This window comes from Myodes glareolus, chromosome 20 (assembly GCF_982192425.1).
Source record: "Myodes glareolus chromosome 20, mMyoGla1.1, whole genome shotgun sequence".
NCBI lineage: Eukaryota > Metazoa > Chordata > Mammalia > Rodentia > Cricetidae > Myodes > Myodes glareolus.
In genome coordinates, this window is record NC_142045.1 from 7,569,038 (window position 1) to 7,592,801 (window position 23,764).

The window sequence follows — 23,764 nt, forward strand, 5'->3', positions numbered from 1 at the left end:
GCACCCCAGAGGTCCATCAATAAGACAATCATCCATAGATACCCCCAGAGGTTCATCTCCCAAGTCATTCTCATTCTTAACAAACTGACAGTTAAGACTGACCATAACAGGTGATGATCTCATTATGGGGTTCTATCAATCAAAACATCACCTAAATATAATTAACCTTGAAGACCCTGCCTCCCAATGTCATCCTATTGGGGTAAGAGTTTTATCCCTTGGGTCACAAACATAAAACCAATAACATAAGAGCAATGTCTAAAATGTTTAAACTATAATATCAACACAACAGCTAACAGAACAGAATAACACAAGGCTCCAGATTTCTAGTCCCCTTAGAGATTAGTCCCAGAGACCCTGATATCTGTGAAAGGTTTCCTTTACATTTGAAAATCAATGAATCCTGTAGGAAAACTACCCTGGAACAACTTAATTCATCTCAAAAATTCAGTCCTATAAACACATGGAATACTTTAATCTACAAATACAATTACTTTAAAGACAATGTACCAGAATTCTCCTCATTTATAACTTACTACAAGAGGCCACCACACAGATTCCAATGTAACCCTTCTCTTAGATGACAGTCCAGGGACCCTAAAAGGTCATTTACTTATTGAATTGCATTCCTTTTAAGACCATACAGATGGTCTGGAGAGATGGCTCAGGGGTTAAGAGCACTGTGTGTTCTTTCAAAGGACCTGAGTTCAATTCCCAACAACCACATGGTAGCTCACAACAATCTGTAATAAGATCTGGTGCCCTCTTCTGGAATGCAGGCAGAACACTGCATTAAAATAGATACACATTTAAAAATATTTTTTTTTGAAAAAGACCATGCAGACTAGCTACTATCTAGAGGAGACACTCTGGTGTTGAAATGATTATAGGAAAGTAATTGTCACGCAACTCCTAGACACCCATTGTAAAGAACTTCCTCATATCAAATCTTAATCATATGCATTAAAAAATTTCCCTTCTACTTGAAACATTCACTATTTAAGCATAGAGAATTGCAGTTTCTGTCACACAACTAAACACTCAGAATGCCTTGATTCTTAATGACATTATCTCACATGAGACTCTTACAAATCCACGTCTTGTGAACTTGTTTATGAAAGATATGTCCATGAAAGCTGCATGGCCAGTTTAATTACTGTGGAATGCCAAGAGCATGGGTTCATTCCCTGAGTTTTAAAACAGCTATCTTTCTCTTGCATTCTGTGCTCCGTGGCAATTGATTTGAAATTTGGGGTGCTTTTATGTCCTTGCCTTCAAATGCTAAGAATGTTAGGCTTCTGGTTCTATATGCTAATTTTATGTTCTCGGCACTAGGTCACCTCGTTCATGGATGATGCAGATTAAACTTGAACAGAACCAGACTGCACATAGACCTGGCATCTTAGATATTTTCATCGTGGGGAGCTGATTCATAGAAGCAAGGCAAGAAACCCATTCCTTTGAGTTTATGAAGGAATAAAAGAGACCATGGAGACCAAGTCTCAGCCTCAGATACGGCTGCCTCCAAATTCTGCTTCTGTCAACTCTTAGTTGACCTTGAACAATACTGCAAACCTTTGAAGGAATCTGTTTGTCGCCTATAGAGGAAACTGTGGAATGACACCATTCAGTGTGCAGATTCGCTGTGAGGCTCAGTTGAACCTATGCAAGCGGGTGGTTTGCCATTGGCCTGACATAAACTGACTGCATGTTACAACACTGACTCCCTTTCCTCCATCCTAAGGACTATAGGGTTAGGTAAATTATTCCATGTAGCACAGAAAATAGGATCATTTATGATGAGTGATCAATTCAACATTCTTCTTCAGAAAGGTAAACGTGGGACCATCAGAGTAACATGAATATTCCATGAAATCCTTTGACAATGGTATGTAAGAAATTGACTCAAAACACTGACCAGGGAACCATCTGCCATCACGACTTTATGTCTAGCAAGTCACAAAGAAGAATTTTGGAGAATTATGGCCCCTCTTTATACCAGCATAGCCCAGTTCCTCTAATAAAATGGCAGATTCATAAAACCTAGTCTGAGACAGATGTACATTTCCTATTTGGCTTAATATTGTGGATGGTTCTATCACCCACATTGCTTATTGATTTATACTATGTCCATTGCATATTTAATTTAATTTAATAGTTTAAAAATACTTAAAGAATCTTTCCTAACCTTGTGAACCTAGATCCCGACTTGAGCAATTGGCACAGGTATGACAGCTCCCATGTGGGAGTCCCAAATACCCTACCAGCAGACCAGGCTGAAAGACCAGAGGCGCCTCTCCTCTCTCTCACTTGGTCACATGACATATTCTGAAAATTCAAGAAAACCAACTGTGCATATCTACTCCCTCCAATTTATCACCACTCCAGTCCTAACCTGTGATTAAAACATTCAGCCTAAAGGAAAATCTTTCCTGAAGCCAGACAAAAACTAGAATACTCAAAGCCTACGTGGTTGACTCTGTCACCTGAAGGAAACCCATGAAAAAGCCATTATTTTGGCAACAATAGAGTGAGCAATACCGTAATATCTGAAGACAAGGTCACTGTCAAGTCAGCAAAGTCTGCTCCCAAATTACATATCTACTTACAACCTGTGAAGTAGGCTTTCATAATAGGGCCTGTGTGTGAAACTGAAGTATCTCAATATGAAACCACCCTTGATTTATGGTGGTCTCCAAATCCAATGATCGCAGTGCTTCTAAGAAGAAATGAGCTGAGTTTGGTGGCACACACCTTTAATCCCGTCACTTTGGAGGCAGAAGCAGGCAGATCAGGCCTCCGAGCTTGAGGTTAGCCTGGTCTACAGAGTAAGTTTCAGGAAATCCAGGGCTGTAACACAGAGAAACCCTGTCTTAAAAAATAAGGAGAAGAAGAAGGAGGAGGAGGGGTGGGAGGAGAAGGAAGAAGAAGTAAACAAAGAAAAATCAAATGCAGAGAAGGCCACACCAAGATGAGGGCAAGGTTGGCGATGTGCTGCCAGGAGCCAAGAGTTGCTAGCAGCTATGGGAGCTCTCTGGAAGAGAGAATACTTAGTTTTCAGACTCCACAGGCATCGAGTCCTTGGTTTCAGAATTCTGGCCTCCAGAACTGTGAGTCGGTATTATGCTGTTATTTAAGGTCACTTGGTCTGTGGTATTTTGCTACAACAGCCCCGGGAAAACACTCAGATAGCAACCTGGTGGAGCATGGTCTTTGAAGCTACAGAGCCTTGGTTTCCAGGGATGTCGTGAGTGTTCCTGCATCAGCCCCTTCTCTCTTCCGTGGATTACCTTCTGATTAACTATATCATACAATATCGTAAGGGAAAATGGTTAAAATGGTCAATATGGGCAGAGTATGGAAAAATGTCAGTGACTTGTAGATAATGGTCAATCAATATTGCCAAAAACTGAGTTATCACAAATTTAGTTTAAAGACCTTGACTGACTTTTGTGGTTTTAGAATCAGGTCACATATCATGCTTAAAATATTCTCAATGAGCCAAGCATAGGAAGTTGACTTTATAGACAGAAAGGGATAGAGAAAGAAGAAACAGAGAAAGGGATGAGTCATTTCAAAGCTATTTTTTCTTATAAAGATTAAAGCAAAAGACAATTCCCTATGACATTGGCTAAACTTGTCTGATTTATGGATCAGGATTTGAACTTTCTCCTGATAGCATTCAGAAAGTCATGTGTTACTCCATGTGGGTTTGGTCTGTTGAGCCTGGTATATAACCAATAACCCAGTACAGATTTTGCTTAATGATATTCATTATTATTAATAGTCTAGAGCTCTATATTGTTATATCTTTAAAGCATATAATTTGCCTCCTCCTTCATAGGAAGATTCTGACAATGGGTACAAACTATTTTTGAAATATTTTAAAAAAGGTTAAGTATACACAACAAAGCCAGGCTTCCATTATTGCTGTGCTTTCCTGTCTATGTAGGGCTCAGCGGCTAGAGAAAATTACAGCCTGCGTAGAGACACTCGTGTGTGTGTGTGTGTGTGTGTGTGTGTGTGTGTTAGTGCGTGTGGCAGTTGTAACCAAATGCTGACTCACATATGTATTTCAAGGATGCTATAATTACTTTCCAAAACATAAACAGCAATATAACTGACAGATGCTGCTGGAATAATAAAAGAGAAGGTTAGTTTATTTTGATGCTGTAGAAAAAGCAAAATTAGACAATGCATAACCGATGCCAGCATATCTGTGTGGAGCGGTGACAAACAAAATGATCCCGTCTCCCTTTACTGTCTTCTGGACTGTCTCTGCTCTAGCCCAGAGTATGGACCCTGTGCACCCGAAGATTTCTGTTGTGACGGGGTGAACTGATGCCTGCTCCACCTAACCGTCTCACGGGAGACAGATCAGCACCCTGAGCATCTGAGTACCCTGGGAGACAGAACACTAGCGGCATCTGCCCCCCGAGAGTCTATGGAGCTCAGAGAGCCGCTAAGCATGAAGCAGACGTGCAACAGAGCTATAGGCACTTCCAGTTTCCCTCGGCGTAGAACACCGAGACCGCCACATACATTGAAGGGGCCCTTTAAATGGTCAGAAACAAACGGTTTATTACCGTTATATCAACGCCTTGTTTTTCAAGGCAATGTAAAGGTTCAGTAACTTCATAAAAAAAAAAAAAAAAAACCTGTTCATAGCCCAGTTTTTGTCCTGAATTGCTTTGCATTTAAATGCCTTACTAAATATTTGGTCAGATTCTACAACTTGCTCTAAAAATGTAATATCCAACAAAAGAGGCATTAGAAATCATTTGACAGCTGGAGAGGTGACTTTGCAACAAAGCAAGCTTTCTGCTATCCAGAGGACCTAAGCTGGGTTTACTGTGCCTACATTATACAGCTCACAGCCACCTGTAACTCCAGCCTCAGAGGATCCGACTTCTTCTGTTGTCTCTAGAACATCTGCACCCATGTACACACACAGACACACAGATACACCCGCACATGTGCACACACACATAGATACACCCCCCACATACACACACACATACACAGACATACACCCGTGCATGCACACACAGACACACACAGACACACAGATACACCTGCACACGCACACACACATACACAAACATACACACAGACACACCCACACATGTACACACACATACACACACAGATACACCCATGCACACACACATCAGACACACAGATACACCCTCCACACAGACATACACACACAGACACACAGATATACCCACACACATACACACACACAGACACACAGATATATCCACACACGTACACACACACAGACATACAGATATATCCACACACGTACACACACAGAGACACAAACATACACACAGAGAGATACAACTGCACACATACACACACAGAGAGACACGCAGATACACCTGCACACACACACACACACACAGAGACACACACTACACACACAGAGAGATACACCTGCACACACACACATACACAGAGACACACAGATACACCTACACACACACAGAGAGACACATACTACACACACACAGACACACAGATACACCTGCATGCACACACACAAATATACACAAAGATATAGATGAGATAGGTAATTTTTAATAACAGCATTTGAAAGCATTCCCTTAAAGAAGTTACCTATTTATTTAAAAAATAAACTTGAAAATTCCATTTGTTTTTTTCCAACCTCACTGTAAAGTTGTGCATCAAAACGATCTTGCTTTCCCATGGGATTTGAGTCCTAGGCAGATGGTGCCCCCAACACACAAAACAGGATTAATGCTTTGGTATGGAGTGACCTTGACTCGCATTCCAATGGTCTCTTCTAAATTAGATGTTTTTATCTTTTTAAGAAATCTAGTTTAAAACTGTATAGTCAGTCATTTCAATATCTGTATGTAAGCAATTCCAGAACTTTAGTAAGAAAAATTGATGTTATAATTTCGACTTCAAAATAATACTGTCAATCTATATTTTAAATGTCAGTCATGGTGATGTATATGTGTACATGATATATATGTGTACTCAGAAGGAATAGCATGAATTTGAGTCCAACCTGCAATACAGTGAGATTCTCCCTCCAAAATAAGTGTAAATAAATAAATATTAGTCTGTCCCAACAGTATATGAGCACATGCCTTTATATATTGGAAAGTAAATTTACAATGCTAAATTTGTGTAGAGAATGGCATAAAATTTATATGCTCTTATTTTAGCCTTTTGTTTTCACAAAAAATAAGATTAGAGCTCATTAAAAGTATGAGGCTTACAAAAGTCAAAATTTAAGAAATTTTAATTAGTTGAAAAATTAATTAATTAACTGAAAAAGAAAAGGAGGAGGAGGAAGAAGAAGAAGAAGAAGAAGAAGAAGAAGAAGAAGAAGAAGAAGAAGAAGAAGAAGAAGAAGAAGAAGAGAAGAAGAAGAAAAAGAAAATGAAGAAGAAGAAGAAAATGAAGAAAAGAATGATTTCCTAATGCATGCCCCCGAAGCGTCCTCTGCTCTGGAAAAGGTAACAATCTAGCTTGCTGTCTGTGGGTATCCCACTAGGACAGAGTGGGTGGAATCATGTGGAAATGTTCATCTTCACGTCACAGTTGGTGGAGTAGAGAAAAAGCAGGCCACTGCCAACTACCAGCCACCAGTGTGCTCCATGACTGATTGCTCTGGTTTTGTAAGGATCTAATCTTTAATGGCAGCCTGAGCTGCTTTTAAACGTTTGTGGTTTCTATGAGTTATGCATGCTATAGAATTTAATCACAGTACTGACTAGGTGCTTCCAATTTACCTCACAGAGAATATCGAAACTCCTGCACACACTGTAAAGAACACTGTGTATACACACACACACACACACACACACACACACATATAGAGAGAGAGAGAGAGAAAGAGAGAGAGAGAGAGAAATAAAAGGGATATTAGAAGGGATATTAGTGTCATCTGTTATATTAACTTTTGGTTTTTCATATGGATTTTCATGGCTTTCTAGTCCTATTCCCAGCCATTCCGTATCCTCCTGACCACACTAAATGAGGAGTCCACTCTAAACCAATAAAGCTGACATCATGAACAACTGCTTCCTTCATCCTCAATCAGCTAACTGTGACGCCATGGGAGAGGTAGAACACCATCCCTCCAATCACGGGAGGCGTTGGACCTGGAGTCTGTCAGAGCGAGGCTCCTGGAGGCAGAGCGCCCCACCGCCTTCACCGCGCATGCTCAGAATGTCTGCAGCAGCAGCAGCAGCAGCAGCCGCAGCAGCAGCAGCAGCAGCAGCCGCAGCAGCAGCAGCGCTTTTTGGCTGTGGTCTTGTCATATCTCGTGACGTTACCTGCCACTCACATGAAATGAGACAACTGCAGGATATCCAAACTACATAAAGGAAACTTATGGGGAACTTCTGTTTTTGCAATGACCCTTGGACTCCTTTTCCCAAAGCGATTGCTTTGGAAAATGTGAGCATACATTCTCTGAAATAATAAGTCAACAATAAAAAAGGCTAAAACTTGAGTCATGTCAGGAGACATTAAGCAACATACCGAATTGAGCCTTGACAGGGAAAATCTGCCAAGCCCTGGCGATCTTGAGTGAGCTTCCCCTTTAGTGACCTCGTGGTGTTCCATGGCAGAAAACCAGACCACAGTCTCTAGAACAGGCCAGGGGTTGAGTCTGTCCAGAATTTGTCTGATAAAGTTATCCACCAAGCTTCAGTTGAAAGATGAACTAGAAATAAATCGTTTCATCTCCAGTGGACTGCACAGGAAACTGTCTGACTTGAAACTCCGAGCTAGAGGTAGCAAGCATTTCTTTTGAGAATTCCTGAATATGAAACAGCTCTTGTCTTAATCTGCAGTCTGGATTAACAATACAGATAGCGTGGGAAATTGGAAGCAAAAAGACAGTTTAAACGGTATAGACATAGCACTGGAGATGACCTCGGTGATGCAACATAGGCCAGACATGCAGGATGCCTGGGGTTCTATGGAGTACGTGCGTGTGTGCATGCGTGCGTGCATGTGTGTATGTGTATGTGAGAGAGAGAGAGACAGAGACAGAGATCAAGACCGAGACAGAGAGAGAATATGAGTGAGGAAAAATATATCCTTAAGACATTTGAACAAAAGCAAGAACTTCCAGAGGACCCACCCTCATTCCTAGGGTTCAAAGAATTCTCTCAATAAAGATCTAAGTTCACCGTTTATAAAGAAAAAGAGTGAGGAAACACATTAGTGTGAATGAATCTGAGCAACAGTGATTGATTTAAACAGGAAATGACTTAATGAAAGAGACAAATGCTCTAGTTAAGACAAAAGTTTCAAAATTAATTCAGCCATGCATTCCTTGTAAGAACTAAGAGGAGGGCTGGGGAGATGGTTCAGTCGGGGCAGTTCAGATTCTCGGCACCACAGTGCTGGGAGAAACAGGCACAGGAGCTCAGCCAGTCGCGGCAAACCGTCAGGCTCCAGTATCAGTGAGAGACCCTGGCTCAAAAAATAGAATGGGGAGTTAGAGAAGACACCTGACGGGAACCCCTGAACTCCACAAATCTGTGTGCATATATCTATTCACACCAATACACACATGCACCAAACATAAACATACACTTGTACACACATGCTCACAAGCACACACAAAAGAAACAATACTTCTAACATACTCTCCAGTTAGTTACTTCTGCTCTGTCTTCCTGCTTTTGTCTTGTGGGCAATCTTCGTTGTACCTGGATTATTATAATATCTAGGTTTTCTGCTCCCAGAATCCACCAAGCACATGACTGCCAGAGTCGTCCACACCCACCGGTGTTATCACATCACATGACGGATCCAAACCTTCACTTCGTCCCTTAGCTCTAGCAGTAACCAGGCTCATACCTCTCTGTCACCGCACTCCTTCATAAGTCACCTGCTCAGAGGAGTGCCCAGCATCCCCTTGCCCACACTTGTCAGCAGAGAACATCTCCCACTGCCATTATTTGGGTAAAACATAAGGAGACAAAACTTAACTCATGAGACGTAAGCATAGATTGACTTTTCTCCTCCTATTTAAATTTATTTGGAGCAGTTGACGGCCCTTCCTCTGTCCCAAAGTGAAAATTCAGGAGCCTCCTATGACTTCAAGAGTCATTATCAACCAGTTATTCATGTAAACTCTTCTGATATTTAAGGTTACTGTTGTAACTTAATGAAGCATAGAGGACTTTAGAACTCTAGCCTTCCCGTGAAGTTGAGGGAGGAAGTGTGCTCCACATCAGGTCTTGACTCCTCTTTCTCTTTGATTAGCTCACGCCCTCCCCCTCACCTCATTCGCAGAAGTTTCTGAACCATCCATGATTGAAGCAAGGGAAGAGGAGGAGGAGGGTGAATAGGAAGCTCTTCCTGGCAGACGCTGTCATAACAACACAGCATAACAACGTCTGAGACTCACGTTCTTCCCCAGGGATTGTGGCAGTTCTGACTTCCATTACTATGGCAAATACCCAAGAGAATCAGCTGAAAAGGGTTTCGTTTGGATCATAGTGTTGGCTCAATGCAGATCACATGTAAGATAGTTCAAGTCATGATTATATCTCCTACGTTGTGTTTGGTCTCCTTGTGAGCTTCCTGTGTCAGTGAAAGCAAGAGATAATCTATCTGAAAAGGGAGAGAGTGGGCAACAGAACGTTGGAAAGTTCTATCTGCTTTGTGGTCCCTTAGCACTGTTGTTTTGGGGACCTATGAAGAGACAGTCCACTATGACGACAACACATGACAGAGGAAGCAGAGACAGAGAAGGCGATATAGCCCCAAGATCCCCTTCAAAGGCACCTACCAAGATTCCTACCTCTCCCCTTTAGTCTTGTTTCCTAGAAGATCTAACGTCTCCCAGTAAGTAGCATGCTGGCTGTGGACCAAGCTGTGATCCAATAGGCCTGGGAAGGACTGTCAATCTAACCAGTGCAGGAGGTGTACTCTTGGCTACTTCGCAGCCGCTTTGTACTTTCTAATCTGAAGCCGCCTCCGTGGCATCTTCACTCAGAATGTCTATTGCTGCTTCTCCTCTTCTGAAGAGCCAGGGGTATGCCCCGTGTGAAAAGACAGAACCTCAAAACAACACCATGGTGCTCTCTCAGAATCTGCTGGATCTACGAGCAGCAGAGAGCTCCGTTCATTCCTACAAGCTTCTGGAATGTGGTTTGTCTCCACTTCAGAAATTACTCCTTTATTCTGCAGCCAGACATCTTCTTTCTTCAGATTTCTCAGATGACTTCCAGACACGAGCCTTCTGTGAACCTTACTACTAACTCAAAGAATGTGTGCTCCATTCTCCGAATAAGCAATAAGGTGCAGGTACCTCACGCTAGAGCAACCCATGACTCAACAGCACCTCCTTCAGAGCTGTTCATCTTTTACCTCCAGTCTGCCAACCTTCCAAACCTTTAGCAAGTTGGGTCTACTTTATATAACCCACATAAAGTTTACAAAGCCTGTAGAAAACAGGGTTTGTTGTTTATTTTACAGCTCAAACTTTTGTTTTGGTTCTTATTATAAATACCCACCTAAGATTGTCCACCCCCAGATCTGATTCTCTGAAATCATTGGGTTTTCTACAACTTGCCATACCAATTGGCCTGTCCTATATAGTGCCACAGCCCATGTTCCCTCTGACCTTGCATGGTTATTCTAGATTCTGACACCTTGCACGGTTATGACAGATTTTGCAGAGTTCTCACTATGGTTACTATGTTCAGCACATGAAGATTTTCCTCACTTACCCTTTCTTCTGGAAAACACATACGCTCTCCTTGATGGGGCAGAGTGGTTGGGAAGGCAACTCTGTGCAGGGCACATGTTTAGAACATGTAAGGCCCTGGGTCCAACCCTAATATCTGCCCTTCCCACCATGAAAATAAAAAAAGAAATAAGAGAATAATAAGCAAAACAATGATCCTTTGGCCCATGGAAGGTTTTTTGTTGTTGTTTGTTGTTATTGTTGTTGTTGTTTTTAATGTGTTGACCTAAAGTAGAGTTGACTGAAGAGTCCGGGGCAAGCAGCAAAAATGGAACAACCATCAGGCACACACACCTGGGTCTAGGACATCTTGTTGAATGAACACTCATCACTTGAAGGAGGGGAGAATCAATGAAGCTGTGACTCTGTATGCCAAACCTTACAAATGTACACTTTCTTTGAAAGCTTAAACCCCAAAAAAGACCCAGAAATTTAGGAAAGTCAGAATGTTTGAATTCAACCTTCTTTTTGTTCAGCTTTCTTGGAACATAGCTGACAAATAGAAAGTAGAATTTGAGTCCAGTGTGTGTGTGTGTGTGTGTGTGTGTGTGTGTGTGTGTGTGTGTGTGTGTGTGAAAGAGGGAGAGAGAGAGAGAGAGAGAGAGAAAGGGAGAGAGAGTAGAGTTGTTTGTGGGCTTGCATGGAGACATGAGAGAGAGAGAGAGAGAGAGAGAGAGAGAGAGAGAGAGAGAGAGAGAGAAAGTTGCTGGTGGTCTTGCGTGGGTCTTGAGCTCAGACATGGGTATCATCAACTGTTGTTTCACAGACTTGGGTTTTAGACAGAGTGTTTTGTTGAACCTGAAGCTCATCTGGCTAAACTGGCTGGCCACTAAGTCCCAGGACTCCTCCTGTCTCCACTTCCCCAGTGCTGGGACTACGGGTGCACATCACCATAACCAATTTTTTATGGGTGCTGAAGACCCAGTTTGGATCCTCATACTTGGGCAACCAGCACTTTGTCAACAAACTGTCTCCAGCTCCTAAGGTTAACATTCTTAAATAAGATTAACTCTAATGAAAGTTGAAGGGCCAGAAAACATCTATAGCTAATATATGTGCCTCACATAAAATATAATTATGCACCCTTTGCATACTAAATAGTAAAATTATAAATCATTATGTCTTTTAGCATATACATTTAGCAACTTGGAATCTGTAACACTATATCTTAATACTTTGAAGCCCAGTGATTGTTTGGCTTCCATTTTTATAATCCTTGCAAATCATGTTTAGCTATCGGTACAAGGACCAACTTCAACCTTGAAAATCATATAGTGATCTGTAACAGTGATTTACAGATCACTGGTTATTGAGTTTTCGTATTTACATACTGAGCTGATCTGTTTTCCTTCTCAGTTTGGAACAACCTAGAATCATCTTCGAAGAGTCCCTTCAGGAGGAATTGTCAAGAGTTTGGCCTCTGAGCGTGTCTGTGGCACTCTCTTGATTTTTTAGTTGATGTGGGAAGAGCCAGAACCTTGTCTGCATCCTTATTCCTTCCTCAGGGAATCCTGAACAACACAAGACAAAGTCAGCTAAGAGCCAGCAAGCAAGAATGGGCACTTTTTCACTTTGCTCTTGACTGTGGATAGGATGTGAACATCTTTTTGAGTTCTGACTCCTCAGTAGAGTTCTATGATCTGGCCCTGTAAGTTAAATAAACTCTTTTTGCCTAAAGTACCCTAGTCTAGGATATTTTATTACACCCACTAGAAATGAAACTAGTACCCCTCCAAGTCCTTAGCCGTGTTGTCCTTTGTCTATGTTCTGCATGATGTAACATTTTTATTTTATAAAATCCCATTTATTAGGATGAAATAGACTTTAGATTGATAAAGTAGCGAAAATGTAAAATGAAGATTGTCTTTCAGTGGAATCTGTCTATAATTTTAGGTATGTGTCATCACTAGTTCAGCAAGATTAACTTTCAGAATCAAATATTTTGGAAAAGATGAGATATTCTTAACCATGGTATAAACCCTCATTATAAAATAATCTGTAGGTCATTACTTAAGTTGTAACACATGGGCTTATGAGAAAGTGTAACGTGAGGAGCCTGCTTGTTGGGGTTTCTGTCCCACCCGGTACCCCACAACCGGCAAGCCCCAAAGAAAATCACACACAGGACTCCATAAGATTATAAATTGATTGGCCCTTAGCTCTGGCTACTTATTAGTTCTTATAACATATATCACCCCATTATCCTTATCTACATTAGCCATATGGCTTGGTACCTTTTTCAGCTGTCAGCTCACATATTGCTTCTTTGGTCGTCTGAGCAGGAATGGTGGAGGGAGCTTCCTGCTTCCCAGAATTCTCCTGTTCTCATTGCATCTCCTCTACTTCCTGCCTGGTTTTCCAGCTTATACTTCCTGCCTGGCCAACCAACATTTATTTAAAATATGATCGACAGATTATAGACAATTCTCCCTCACCAAGAAAGAACAGAAATAAGAACAAAAGCCAGAATTATCCCCTAATATGCAACCTAAAATAAGTAGTCCAAAACAGTAACCCAGACTACATAATATCAACACTAATTCCTTATCAATTATTGATAGCTGAAATGGCTCTTATATATTCATTTTGTGATATGGAAACTTACCAACTATTTGAGGGATTAGTTGTAGAGACAAAAAGAAATAGAACGGACATTTTACTTCACGTTGAGAACCAAAGAACTTCTTAAGAAAAAACTGTATTTTTTGAGATATTCCACTAAACTATTTGATTGAAAAGGCAAGTTTAAAGGTCAGCAGATAATTTGGTGCTTCATGCTGGCTTATATAGAAAGTCACATTAAGAGATAGTTCTTATCTCTAGTTACTTGACAAGAGAACCTGTATTTATCTTACATTTTCTCCTTAAACTTAAAAGTAGTCTCAATGATAGAAAGGAAACCTGAATAATGAGAAATAAGGAATAATAAAAAATAAGAAAATCAAGTGGCAGGTCTATTACTGTGTCTGTGAGTAAGTCAAATTCATAGGGCATCTGAATTGTAACTTGCATTCGGACATAAAAATATGTTCATCTAATTAAGTTGCTAAAAATCTCAAGAAAGAAGTGTATGGAAAAGATGCCTGAAATATTATGTGAGACAGGAGCTTAACCACATTTTCTACATTGTGGTGGTTTGAGAGAAAATGATCCTCAAAGGGAGTGGCACTATTAGGAGGTTTGGCCTTGTGGGAGTGGGTGTGGCCTTGTGGGAGGAAGTGTGTCACTGTGTGGATGGGCTTTGAGGTCTTTTATGCTCAAGTTATGCCCAGGGTCACAGTTCAGCTCCTGTTGTCTGCGTGTTAAGATGTAGAACACTCAACCCCCTCTCCAGCACCATGTCTATGTGAATGCCATCATGTTTCCCACCATGATGAACATGACTGAACCTCTTAAACTGTAAGTCACCCAACTACATGTTGTCCTTTGTAAACATTTCTGGGGTCGTGGTGTCTCTCCACAGCAACTGGAACCCTAATTTAGACACATACATTGCCTATTTCCCTTTTGATCACACCACCAGTTGCCTTCAAGTTTAATTCCTTCCTTTTCTCCGCGAGGCAATAGATTTGTTTGTGAAGGTCTTTACATTTCTGAGAGTCTACACTCTTGTACTGAAAGCACTCATGAGAAAATGCTCTAACATGCTTTTGTTTCATTTGAAAACAACATTGACTCATTAGGTGCTCATGATTAATTTCGGATTCTGTCTTGCATGTACGAGAGAAGTCATTTATTCAGCATAGGCAGGCTCACATCCCTTATAAAATGAGGTATGGTATCAATTTATTAACTACACAGCAGAACATCAAATGTTAAGCACAGGAGAGTGGCAATCATGATGGATTATGAGAATCATTGCGTGGTAAGAAATCTGAGCATAGAGCTAACATTAGGGAAGACTCTGCCCTGGAAACAAAGAAAAGCAGCCTTGATGCATTACTTATCCTCCACATTAGGTCCTCACAATTCACACAAACGACAGACAGCAGTAACACTGGGGCACGGCCGCCCTGGGCTTGCAGTTGGCTGCCCATCTGATTATTTATTTTTCTGTAGTGCAAAGCTTGAACTCTGTGTATGCTGCAACCAAACTTAGGTTGGGTAGCATACACCTACTCCTTAGAGGAATGTCTGCCTGTGCCGTTCAGTGACGGACTCCACACACCTAGACCAGTGTCCAGGATGTTAACATGGTAAATATCTTGCATAGATGGTCTTGATTTCATTTGCTGCCTTAAATAAATGAGAACGTGTGTGTGTATGTATGTGTGCATGCATGCATTGCGTGTGTGCATGCATGTGTGCGTACATGTGTACGTGTGTGCTTGCACATGTATATGTTTCCGTGTATATATGTGTGCACGTATGTGTGTACATGTGTGTGCGTGTATGTGCGTGCGTGCGTGTGTGTGCATGTGTGTGTGTGTTTGTGTGTGTGTGTCGGTTAGAGGTCTACCTCAGATGTTTCCTTCAGTTGCTCTCCACCTTATGTTTTTGAGACAATGTCTCTCACTGAACTGGCAGCTAGCCAGCTCTCAGGATCCTCTTTGCATAGGTAGCTCCAGATAAGGTCATAGACCCTGAACTGGCAATTAGATTGTTAGTCAGTGAAAAACAACAAAGTAAATAAGACAAAATCAAAGATAATTGATGTCTCTTTGGTTCCACTGTGAAGAGTACTTAAAAATGGAGGCTCTGGTTGTAGTGGCGCACGCCAGGTAGGAAAGTACGCCGAGGAGACAGAGGCAGGAGGATCGTCACAACTGGAGGCTCAGTAAGATTTTCACCTAGGATCAACGGGATGGTTTGACTGCTAAGGTATTTGTAGCCAAACACGAAAATCTGAGTTGGATCCCAGGAACACAGGGGGTGAAAGGAAACAATTGTGTTTGCAACCTTTTCCTTTGACCTCCACATATGGCCATATACACACCATACCACAACCCCCATCACACACACACACACACACACACACACACACACACACACTGTAAAAACTGAATTTAGAAGAATGAAAACATCTATGTGTAAGTTATAAATAGAATACAAATACCCGAGAAGAGCTATTAATAAACCTGCTTCATGTGTTTATTCCTCTTAAAACTCAAAGCAGAGTGGTCGGCTTCTTGCCCACATCAAAGCAAGCCAGTGGGCTGAGAAGGAGAGCAACGACAGCTCCGGTTAGCATCTCTCTTCTCGTGCCTGAACACAGTCTCCAAAAATGTTCTTGAATGAGCAACAAACACAGAACAGCAGAAACAGAACAGGAAGAGAAAGCCACAAGAGCAGCCAGCCACGACAGTGTCATATCCACTTCCAGTTTTCCTCAAACCGTTTCTTTTCCCGGAAGAGCACAGTTAGTAAGCGCTCTGGGCTCAATGTGTGGGTCTTTGTGGTTTTGTCCCAAGTAGATCAGTGAGTTATCTTTTTCTTTCTTCAAAGCGTGAACTCCCAACACAAATTATGCAAGCTTTCAAATAGCATTCATGGTACAAAAGTATCCAAAGGAAGGATGGATTAGAAAGGATGAAAGCAAGACAGCAGTGTCCTTCAGAGATGGGTGAGCATTTCGGGAAGCTCCGATCACGTGTGCACTCATTGAGACTCAACATTTTTACACTGTAAAGCAATCTCGCCTCGGCCTGCTTATGTAAGAACTCAGGCCCCTAAGGGAGAATTATGATCAAGGGTACAGAGATTAGGTTGAAAATTCCCTATTGTAAACAGACTGGTCTCCACCCTGAAAAGAAATGAATAGAGCCAGAGACAGAAAAGGAGAGAAAACTTCATCTTCACACAGACTGAGAGAGGCTGAGCATTCTGAAAGGAAATGGGAGGAAGGGACAGGGCCCGGCCCAGGCTCTGCCACAGAGAGGATTTTAGACCAAGTTTTGTTCCTTATTATCAATGGAATTCCCGTGCCATTCCTTGGGAAGTTGCAGTAAGAATTCAAATGCCTTCCAATTATTTCTGGTGTCATTTGTTCATTTATTACACAAATATTTACTGACAGAGATCATGTCTCAGGACTGTTTATTACTACCAGCTTTAGTAGGAATGGGCTTTACGGCGAAAGAAAGGTTACGAAAACACAAGGACTCCAGAACAGGACAACCATGTTTTAAAACTACAATGTCTGTTCTTTAAGAACATCTGCTTAGAAGGCACACGATACGGCCATTACAGAAAAAAATACGCCGAGTCCATAAAGTCAGAAGTAGCAATCTCACTTCCGGGTACGTGGCCGATGAAAATAAAATCAGTTTGCCAAGGACACACCTGCCTTATTCTTAGTAACCGGGACATGTGGGGGACCAAGGCCCTACCAGCAAACAGGTGAGGAAATCGCCATGCAGGTACACACAGGATGGTTAGCCTTTCAAATGATATTCCATCACTTCTGTAACATGCACATCCTGGAGGACATACTGCTAAGTGAAAAAAAAAAAGGCCATGTATAAAAAAGACCAACACTCCCTGGCCTCACGGGGGAATTCAAACGAAAAGGTCAATTTCACAGCAGCTGAGAATAGGATGGAAGCTGCCGGAGGCTAAGGATGAGGGAGACAGAAGTATCTATTTAAAGGGTATCTTGTTTCACTCAGATAGGATGAAATTTATGAATATCTATTGTACGAGCTGGTGACTATAATTGATAATCATGTGAGACTCATAATTGTGCTGACTATGAAAGACTAGAAGTATTTGAGGTGGGCGGAGTCACTAGCTGCAGCCAGCACTTCACAGGGGAAGCAGACACTGAAAACCTTTCAGCACTCTGGATGCACACAGCGATGCCTCCATTTCTCCATGTGAACTTCTGGAACACAGTGGTGCAGTGGAGGCTGACCGTTCCCTGGACGACTTTTTCCCCACAGTGTGCAGTAACACTGCTCCATCCTCTAAAGGTTAAAACAAAACCCTCCTGGATCGCTCACAATCTGTGATTAAGTGCAACCGAATTCCAAATGCTGTTTGCCTGAGAAACGTCTTCCACCCAAACGCACAACCAGCAAATCTGCCAACAACAGTAACCCAAGGCTGCTTTCATTACAAATGTGGTCTTTGCTTTTAAAAAATTAAATAAATCCGTCCGATGTGTCCCTAGATAATGACCCACATAAAGCACTCGCTGTGATCAGCAATGGCATTTGCTGTGTAGGGAGTGCCAGGAAGGGAGGCACAGGGCTGACCATGGCCTACAGGGACATCTCTGCTGTGAACAGAACGCCGAACAGCTCATTCTTCAAGCTCTTCCGGGGAGGGGAGTCTAGATGACGAGTGTGCCGTCTTTTTAAAAACAATTTGCTAAATACTAAGATCCTACCTCCTGATTATGGCTGACTTACATATTCTTGGCAATGTTACTGCCCTGTGGGCCTGAGAATGACAGTTGAGGTTCTCGGTTAAGATGAATTTTGAAAAGGCAGAGATAAGCAGACTAATTTCCTACTAAAGTATGTTTCTCTGATCTTTGAAATGTTAAGGGCTCCACGTCAGTGAATTATTTTGAGCAAGGAAAATTTTGCCTTGTAAAGACCACAGGGTAAACAACGTAGTCCCAAGCTGGAGGGAGCGCCCCTTGCAGGCAGGGACGGTGACTGTGTGGTGGAGCTGGGTCCAAGGGCAGACCAAGTGCATTGCTTTTCCTGTGCATTGCTGGCTCGCCATATCTGTGGTCGTCACAAATGAGACGATGTACGACTAGCTTGGCATCTGGCTTCCACGGTAGAATGTCCTCTTGAAGGCTAACCAGCTGTACACACATACAACACTCTGTTAAAGTAAAAATGCCTTCTGTCCATTTCTCAGAGCCGATAAAAAAGGGGGGGCGCGGGAAAGAAACAAAAACTTTGGTTTTGCTTGTAGCCTTATTTGGGGGACCAAATATCTGTAATTATTTCCAATGTTATTTGAAATCTTAGGTCTTATATCCAAATATTGCAAACATTATTTTGGTGACAACAAACACAGGAAGGAGAAAGTAATGTCTGAAATATTTATTTCTAGAAAACTCAGACCACTGGGTTCTTTGGAAGATAGACAGTTACTGTGTTTGGGAAATAAAAAGAATCCCAATACGGGATGATTGGCATTATGATGAAACTGGGGTCTCTAAAGATCCCAAGATCTCGGTGAGCAGAGGTGAAACTAATCCTGGTCTTGGCTAACAAAGCACCAGCCCGTTTCAGACACACAGTGGAGGCCTCTGGGCTTCTCGGGTGAAGCTGTCCCTAGATCACATACCTGTAACGGAGTCAATGGAGAAGAGTGACGGCAAGTCTCCTGGGATGAGTTCATAGGTCACGGTCCCGTATGTCCCAGAGTCCCTGTCACTGGCGAGCACGTTGATGATCTCAGTGCCTGGCGGGGTCTGGCCACTGATGCTTGTCACGTAGGTCGACGGATTAAAGATGGGCGGATTGTCGTTCACATCCTCCACTTCCACCCGGACAAAAGCTTGAGCACTGAGACCACCCTGTGAGATGAACGAGCGGTGATTACAACTGGGCATCTGTGGATGCCGGGACCCAAGGTAAGTCAGAGCAAGCCCCAAACAGACTTGAAACAGCAAAGCGGTGTGTGTGGGGGGGCATGGCTGTGTGATACTGAGATAAAATAACTAAAAACGACCCTAAAACAGACTTCTGAAGCAATGGAACATACATATTCATATAAATAAATCTTGGTTGTGCTCTTGGGTTATGAATTCCTATCCATTGTTATAGTAAAAAATGTCATTAGGAAATGACTTGAGGAATGGCAGCTATTGAATGGAGCTAGACTTGTATTATCTGGGGAATAAATGCTTCTCAAACAGGTGAAAGAATGAAATACAAAAACCCCAAAACAAGCAAGTAGTGTCTGAGCTGGTCTGTTCAGGGACAGAAAGAAGGCACAGGTCTCATGTTAGAGGCTAGAGTTCTATGGAGATCACTGGGGCCGGCAGGTGACCAAGGCATTTCACCATTACAGAGTTCTGAGCACAGAGTTGACTTGGCTCAACTTTAGTTTCAACTGCTGGCTGAGGTGCTCAGAACAGACAGAAAGTAATGAGGGCTAAAGTAGGGAGCTGCTGGGAGGCTGTGCAGTCACCAGGTTTGAAATGGATGGTGACCCTTGTTGAGGAAAGGGATGGCAAAGCAGCTTGTCCTTCAGCAATGGGGTCTCACTGCCAAGTTCTGGAGGGTGAAGAAGAGTATTGGAAATAGCCTGGAATGCTTGGAGCCATGTGAGATCTGGCTAGCCAACAACTCCAAAAGAGGTAGACCATTCCCAATCTTTGTTGGGTAGACCAGACCCTTATTGGCTTCAGCGTGGTTTTCTTGAGTCGCAGAACCCAAAGAGATCAAGATGTCACTCTGCTGAAGGCTCCATTCCTACTGGCTGGTTTCCACAGGGCTGAAAGGCGCTAGTCACACGACCAGAGGAGAGAAGCAAGTGTCGGTCTTTAGCAGCTGTGAGCTCTGTGAAGCACAGTAACAACTGTCTGAAGACATGCCCACTCGTGCAGCAGTGGCATGGACGGCATGGGAGAGTAGCTAACCACCTTCGGGTAGCATTTGAAGGGGTGATCCACAAGTTGAAAGCCAGACATGGCACCGTTACTGGAGCCAAGAACCTCGGCGAGGTGGCCTATAGGCTCTAGTGGAGAAACTGCTTCTGCTATTTGTTAAATTAGCATAGCATTAAACTGGCTCCTAGTGACTTATTGCTACCACTATAGATGAGCACATCTCAGGTCTCCTCAGAGATCACAGTGTAGAAACTCAGAGACTGCAAATGCTCAGCTCTATTCTCAAGGCATCTGTATCTATCCCTTCCTCCCAAGGCTCAGAGATGCTTGGAATACAGCAGGCAGAGAGGTGACAGTCAGAGTCTGAGACAGTGGATACTACGACAAGATGGAGACTTACAAGCACAACTGGACAGTTCCACGTATGGTACGGGAGAATTGTCTGTATTCTGTCAATTATATTTTAATTAAACGCTGATTGGCCAGGCAGGCAGTATAGGCGGGAAAGCCAGACAGGAAGTAGGGGTGGAGCAAAGAGACTGGGAATATTCTGGGAAAACAGGAAACTCCCTCCGCACTCCTGCGCAGACCACCTAAGAGGCAGCATGTAACTTGCCCAGCTGAGAAAGGTACAGAGCCGTGTGGCTAACATAGATCAGAATAATGGGTTAAGATAAGTCATAAGAACTAATAAGTAGCCTGACCTAATGGGCCAATCAGCTTTATAACTTACAGAGTTCTCTGTGTGATTGATTTTCTCTGGGACTTGCCGGCTGTGGGGTACTGGGCGGGAACAGATACCCCAACAAGCCGGCCCTCATGCTACACACGTATAAACTCATGGAGGCCGTAACAGTGTGACAAAACTTTTGTGAGTTCAAGTCAGGTAAGATTCCAGCGTGGAGAGGCGAGGGGCGTGAGTCCCAGCTCTAGCTAAGGAGCTATTAGTAATCAATAGCTATTGGGAGAGGGAGGGCGGCCTTGTTAAGGGTACAGACCCCGGTAGGTGGGCCACACTCCAGTGGAAGGCTAGATACCCACGCATAGAAGAGTTGTACTTAATGGTTTGGGGGCTTGTTTGGTTTTTTAAGAAGACACAGATTTGTGTGAATAGAGAAGGGAGAGAAAGGAGGCAGATTTGGAAGGAGTTGGGTGGTAAATATGATCAAGGTATATCACACAAAATTCTCACAGGACCAATAAAAATGGCAGGAGAAGCAGTTTCTCCTTCTCCCTGCAGTCATGTGGCTTAGGGATCCTGAAATGTCCTGGTTTTCAGAAAGGTTGTACAGTACATAAAGCACTGGGAAGCGCATCCCAGACTGTGTAGTTCATGCTGGCTCCGCCTAAAGCCAGAGGGGAGGGAGTAGATACAATCGAAGGATATCTCCTTGGTTCTCCCTGTTCTAAAGGAAAACATCTGTTCTTGCTTCCCGGTCCTATTTCCACGTCTATCTGGCACATCTTGAGACTCTCAGTCCAGACAAAAGTCCTTGGTAAGTCACAGCAGTGCGCGGAGAGGACGTTTCTCTCGTTTGTGTCCGCCCCCACCCCCCTCCTCTTTTCCTTCTTTTTGCTGCCTGGCTCTGCTCTGGAGAAGGGCATCAAGAAGAATGGAAGAGAAAGGACAGCTCAGAAGGCTTGGAAAGAAAAATGGGCTACGCAGACACCCAGAACAAGTGTGGAGGGGACAGGCCGAGAAAGACAACAGAACTAATAAGCTAATCATGAATCCAGCAACAGCGCTCACCACTGTCCTGTGTATGCCGTCCTTGGGGGATTGAAAGATTAAAGATATAATGTGATTTCCCGTGTTCTGAGTCTAATAAAGTGCCAGAGTCCTCCCAGCTGCATTTAGAACTGAAGGGACAGTAGCTGGCTAGGACCATAATGAAAACAATACGAATTTACCCACCTAGCTGTGTGCTGATACCGAAAACCAGCTAACCTGCAGGAGTCCAGAGAGGGGTGGGGAGAGGGGACCGCAGGCTGGCTAGGAGCATACAGAAAATAACCTTGACATCTGGCGTGGAGCCTGCTGGTACTCACAATGGCCTGCCTTCTCAGCTTTGCTTGCCCTGTATTCTTTCCTAGTTTTTCCTTCAGCTTAAACAGCTCCTTAGGTTGAAAGAAGGACCGAGAAAGCCAAACAATGAAAAGAGAGAGGACAATGCAAAGGGAATGCGACACCCTTAGCCACCCTTCTATAACAAACACCTTCATTTGGCTAGGATCCTGATACGGGAATCCTATGAAAACAATCGAAGGCCAGCTGGACAAGAGAGGGCTTAAACATACTGTCACGGAACAAGGGACCTTCTGCAGGCTGAGTACGAGCTTGCGGCGTCTCTTGTGTATAAACCCAGTGAGCACCTGCTAAATCCCTTGGGCGTGGGGTTCTTCCTATAATAACCAACTCCAAATGCTTTCGGTTTGCTTTACGGCGATTGCTCTCTAAGTTGTTACAATCTCACCTTTTTAAGGTTGCTGTGGCTTACTTAAGGTTGCTATGGTTTTCCTCCCACAGCGATAAGAAATTAAGGCACAGAGCAGCCCAGGGGTCAGTTCAAGGTACCAAAGACTGAACAGCAGGTCTAACCTGGAACAAAAACTTTGCTTGTCCTCTGAGCCCTTAATGATTTCTTGTAAACTTTTCATGTTTCAAAATTCTGCTGTGGTACAAAGCCCCTCTTCCACGGAGATGCGCTTAGAGACTGAAGTAGCCCCAGTGCCTGTCACCGGCTCCATCACAGGTAAGAAGAGGAAGACAGGCTGCCAGTTTCAAGGAACGTGGTCCAGGATACAGCTCCTCTAGCAGTCTTCCCGTCTCACAGTGTAAAGACAGAGAGCCCAAAGTGCGGGGCATAAAGCTCTATCCACCCCATTTGCAAGACCAGAACTGCAGAGAGGCAGCCCAACCCTAGACTAAGCTAACTCTTCTGGAAAGCGTGTTAGGTGGGCTCCGGCACCTGTGATTCCGCAGGCCTGCCACTGACATGAAGGACATTGAATACAGACAGGGGCATTGACAATACTTCATAACTGTCAGCTATAAGGTCCGCCACACAACTTTCCTGAGGAGAAAATAACTATTCTATGTCTATCCACCCCAGATAGAGGGGGCGACTACAGGTCAAGGGAAGGATTCCACCAACAAAGAATTCTGTCTAGCTTGGCGAACCAGGAGATTCACTGGAATCTCAGAGAGGAGCAGGGTAGCTGGGGCAGCTGCATCTCTGAAGCAGCACAGCCTTGTGAGATTGACAGCTCACGAAAGCTGCTATCACTTGGGTCCTCTCCACAGCCTGCTCACACAACTCAAGCGTCCCCTTCTCCCAATAGTGTTTACCCTGTAGATTGCATATCCCAGAGAGGGGAGACAGGAACCTCATGGGTTGTATTCTCCCTCCATGCAGAATGTGGGTGGTTCCAACCTCAGAAGGGCCATCTGGAGGTGGCCCAATGGCTCTGATTCAAGAGAGCAACAG

General features: G+C 43.2%; 1 protein-coding gene across 1 annotated transcript in view; it reads right to left on the reverse strand.

Annotated features, from left to right (window-relative positions):
* Positions 1-23,764, reverse strand: part of Dchs2 (dachsous cadherin-related 2) — a 200,358-nt gene that overhangs the window by 72,345 nt on the left and 104,249 nt on the right. Inside the window, exon 3 of the mRNA XM_048424743.3 lies at positions 19,007-19,238. Coding sequence (XP_048280700.3) covers positions 19,007-19,238 — 232 coding nt within the window. The remainder of the gene's footprint in view (positions 1-19,006; positions 19,239-23,764) is intronic.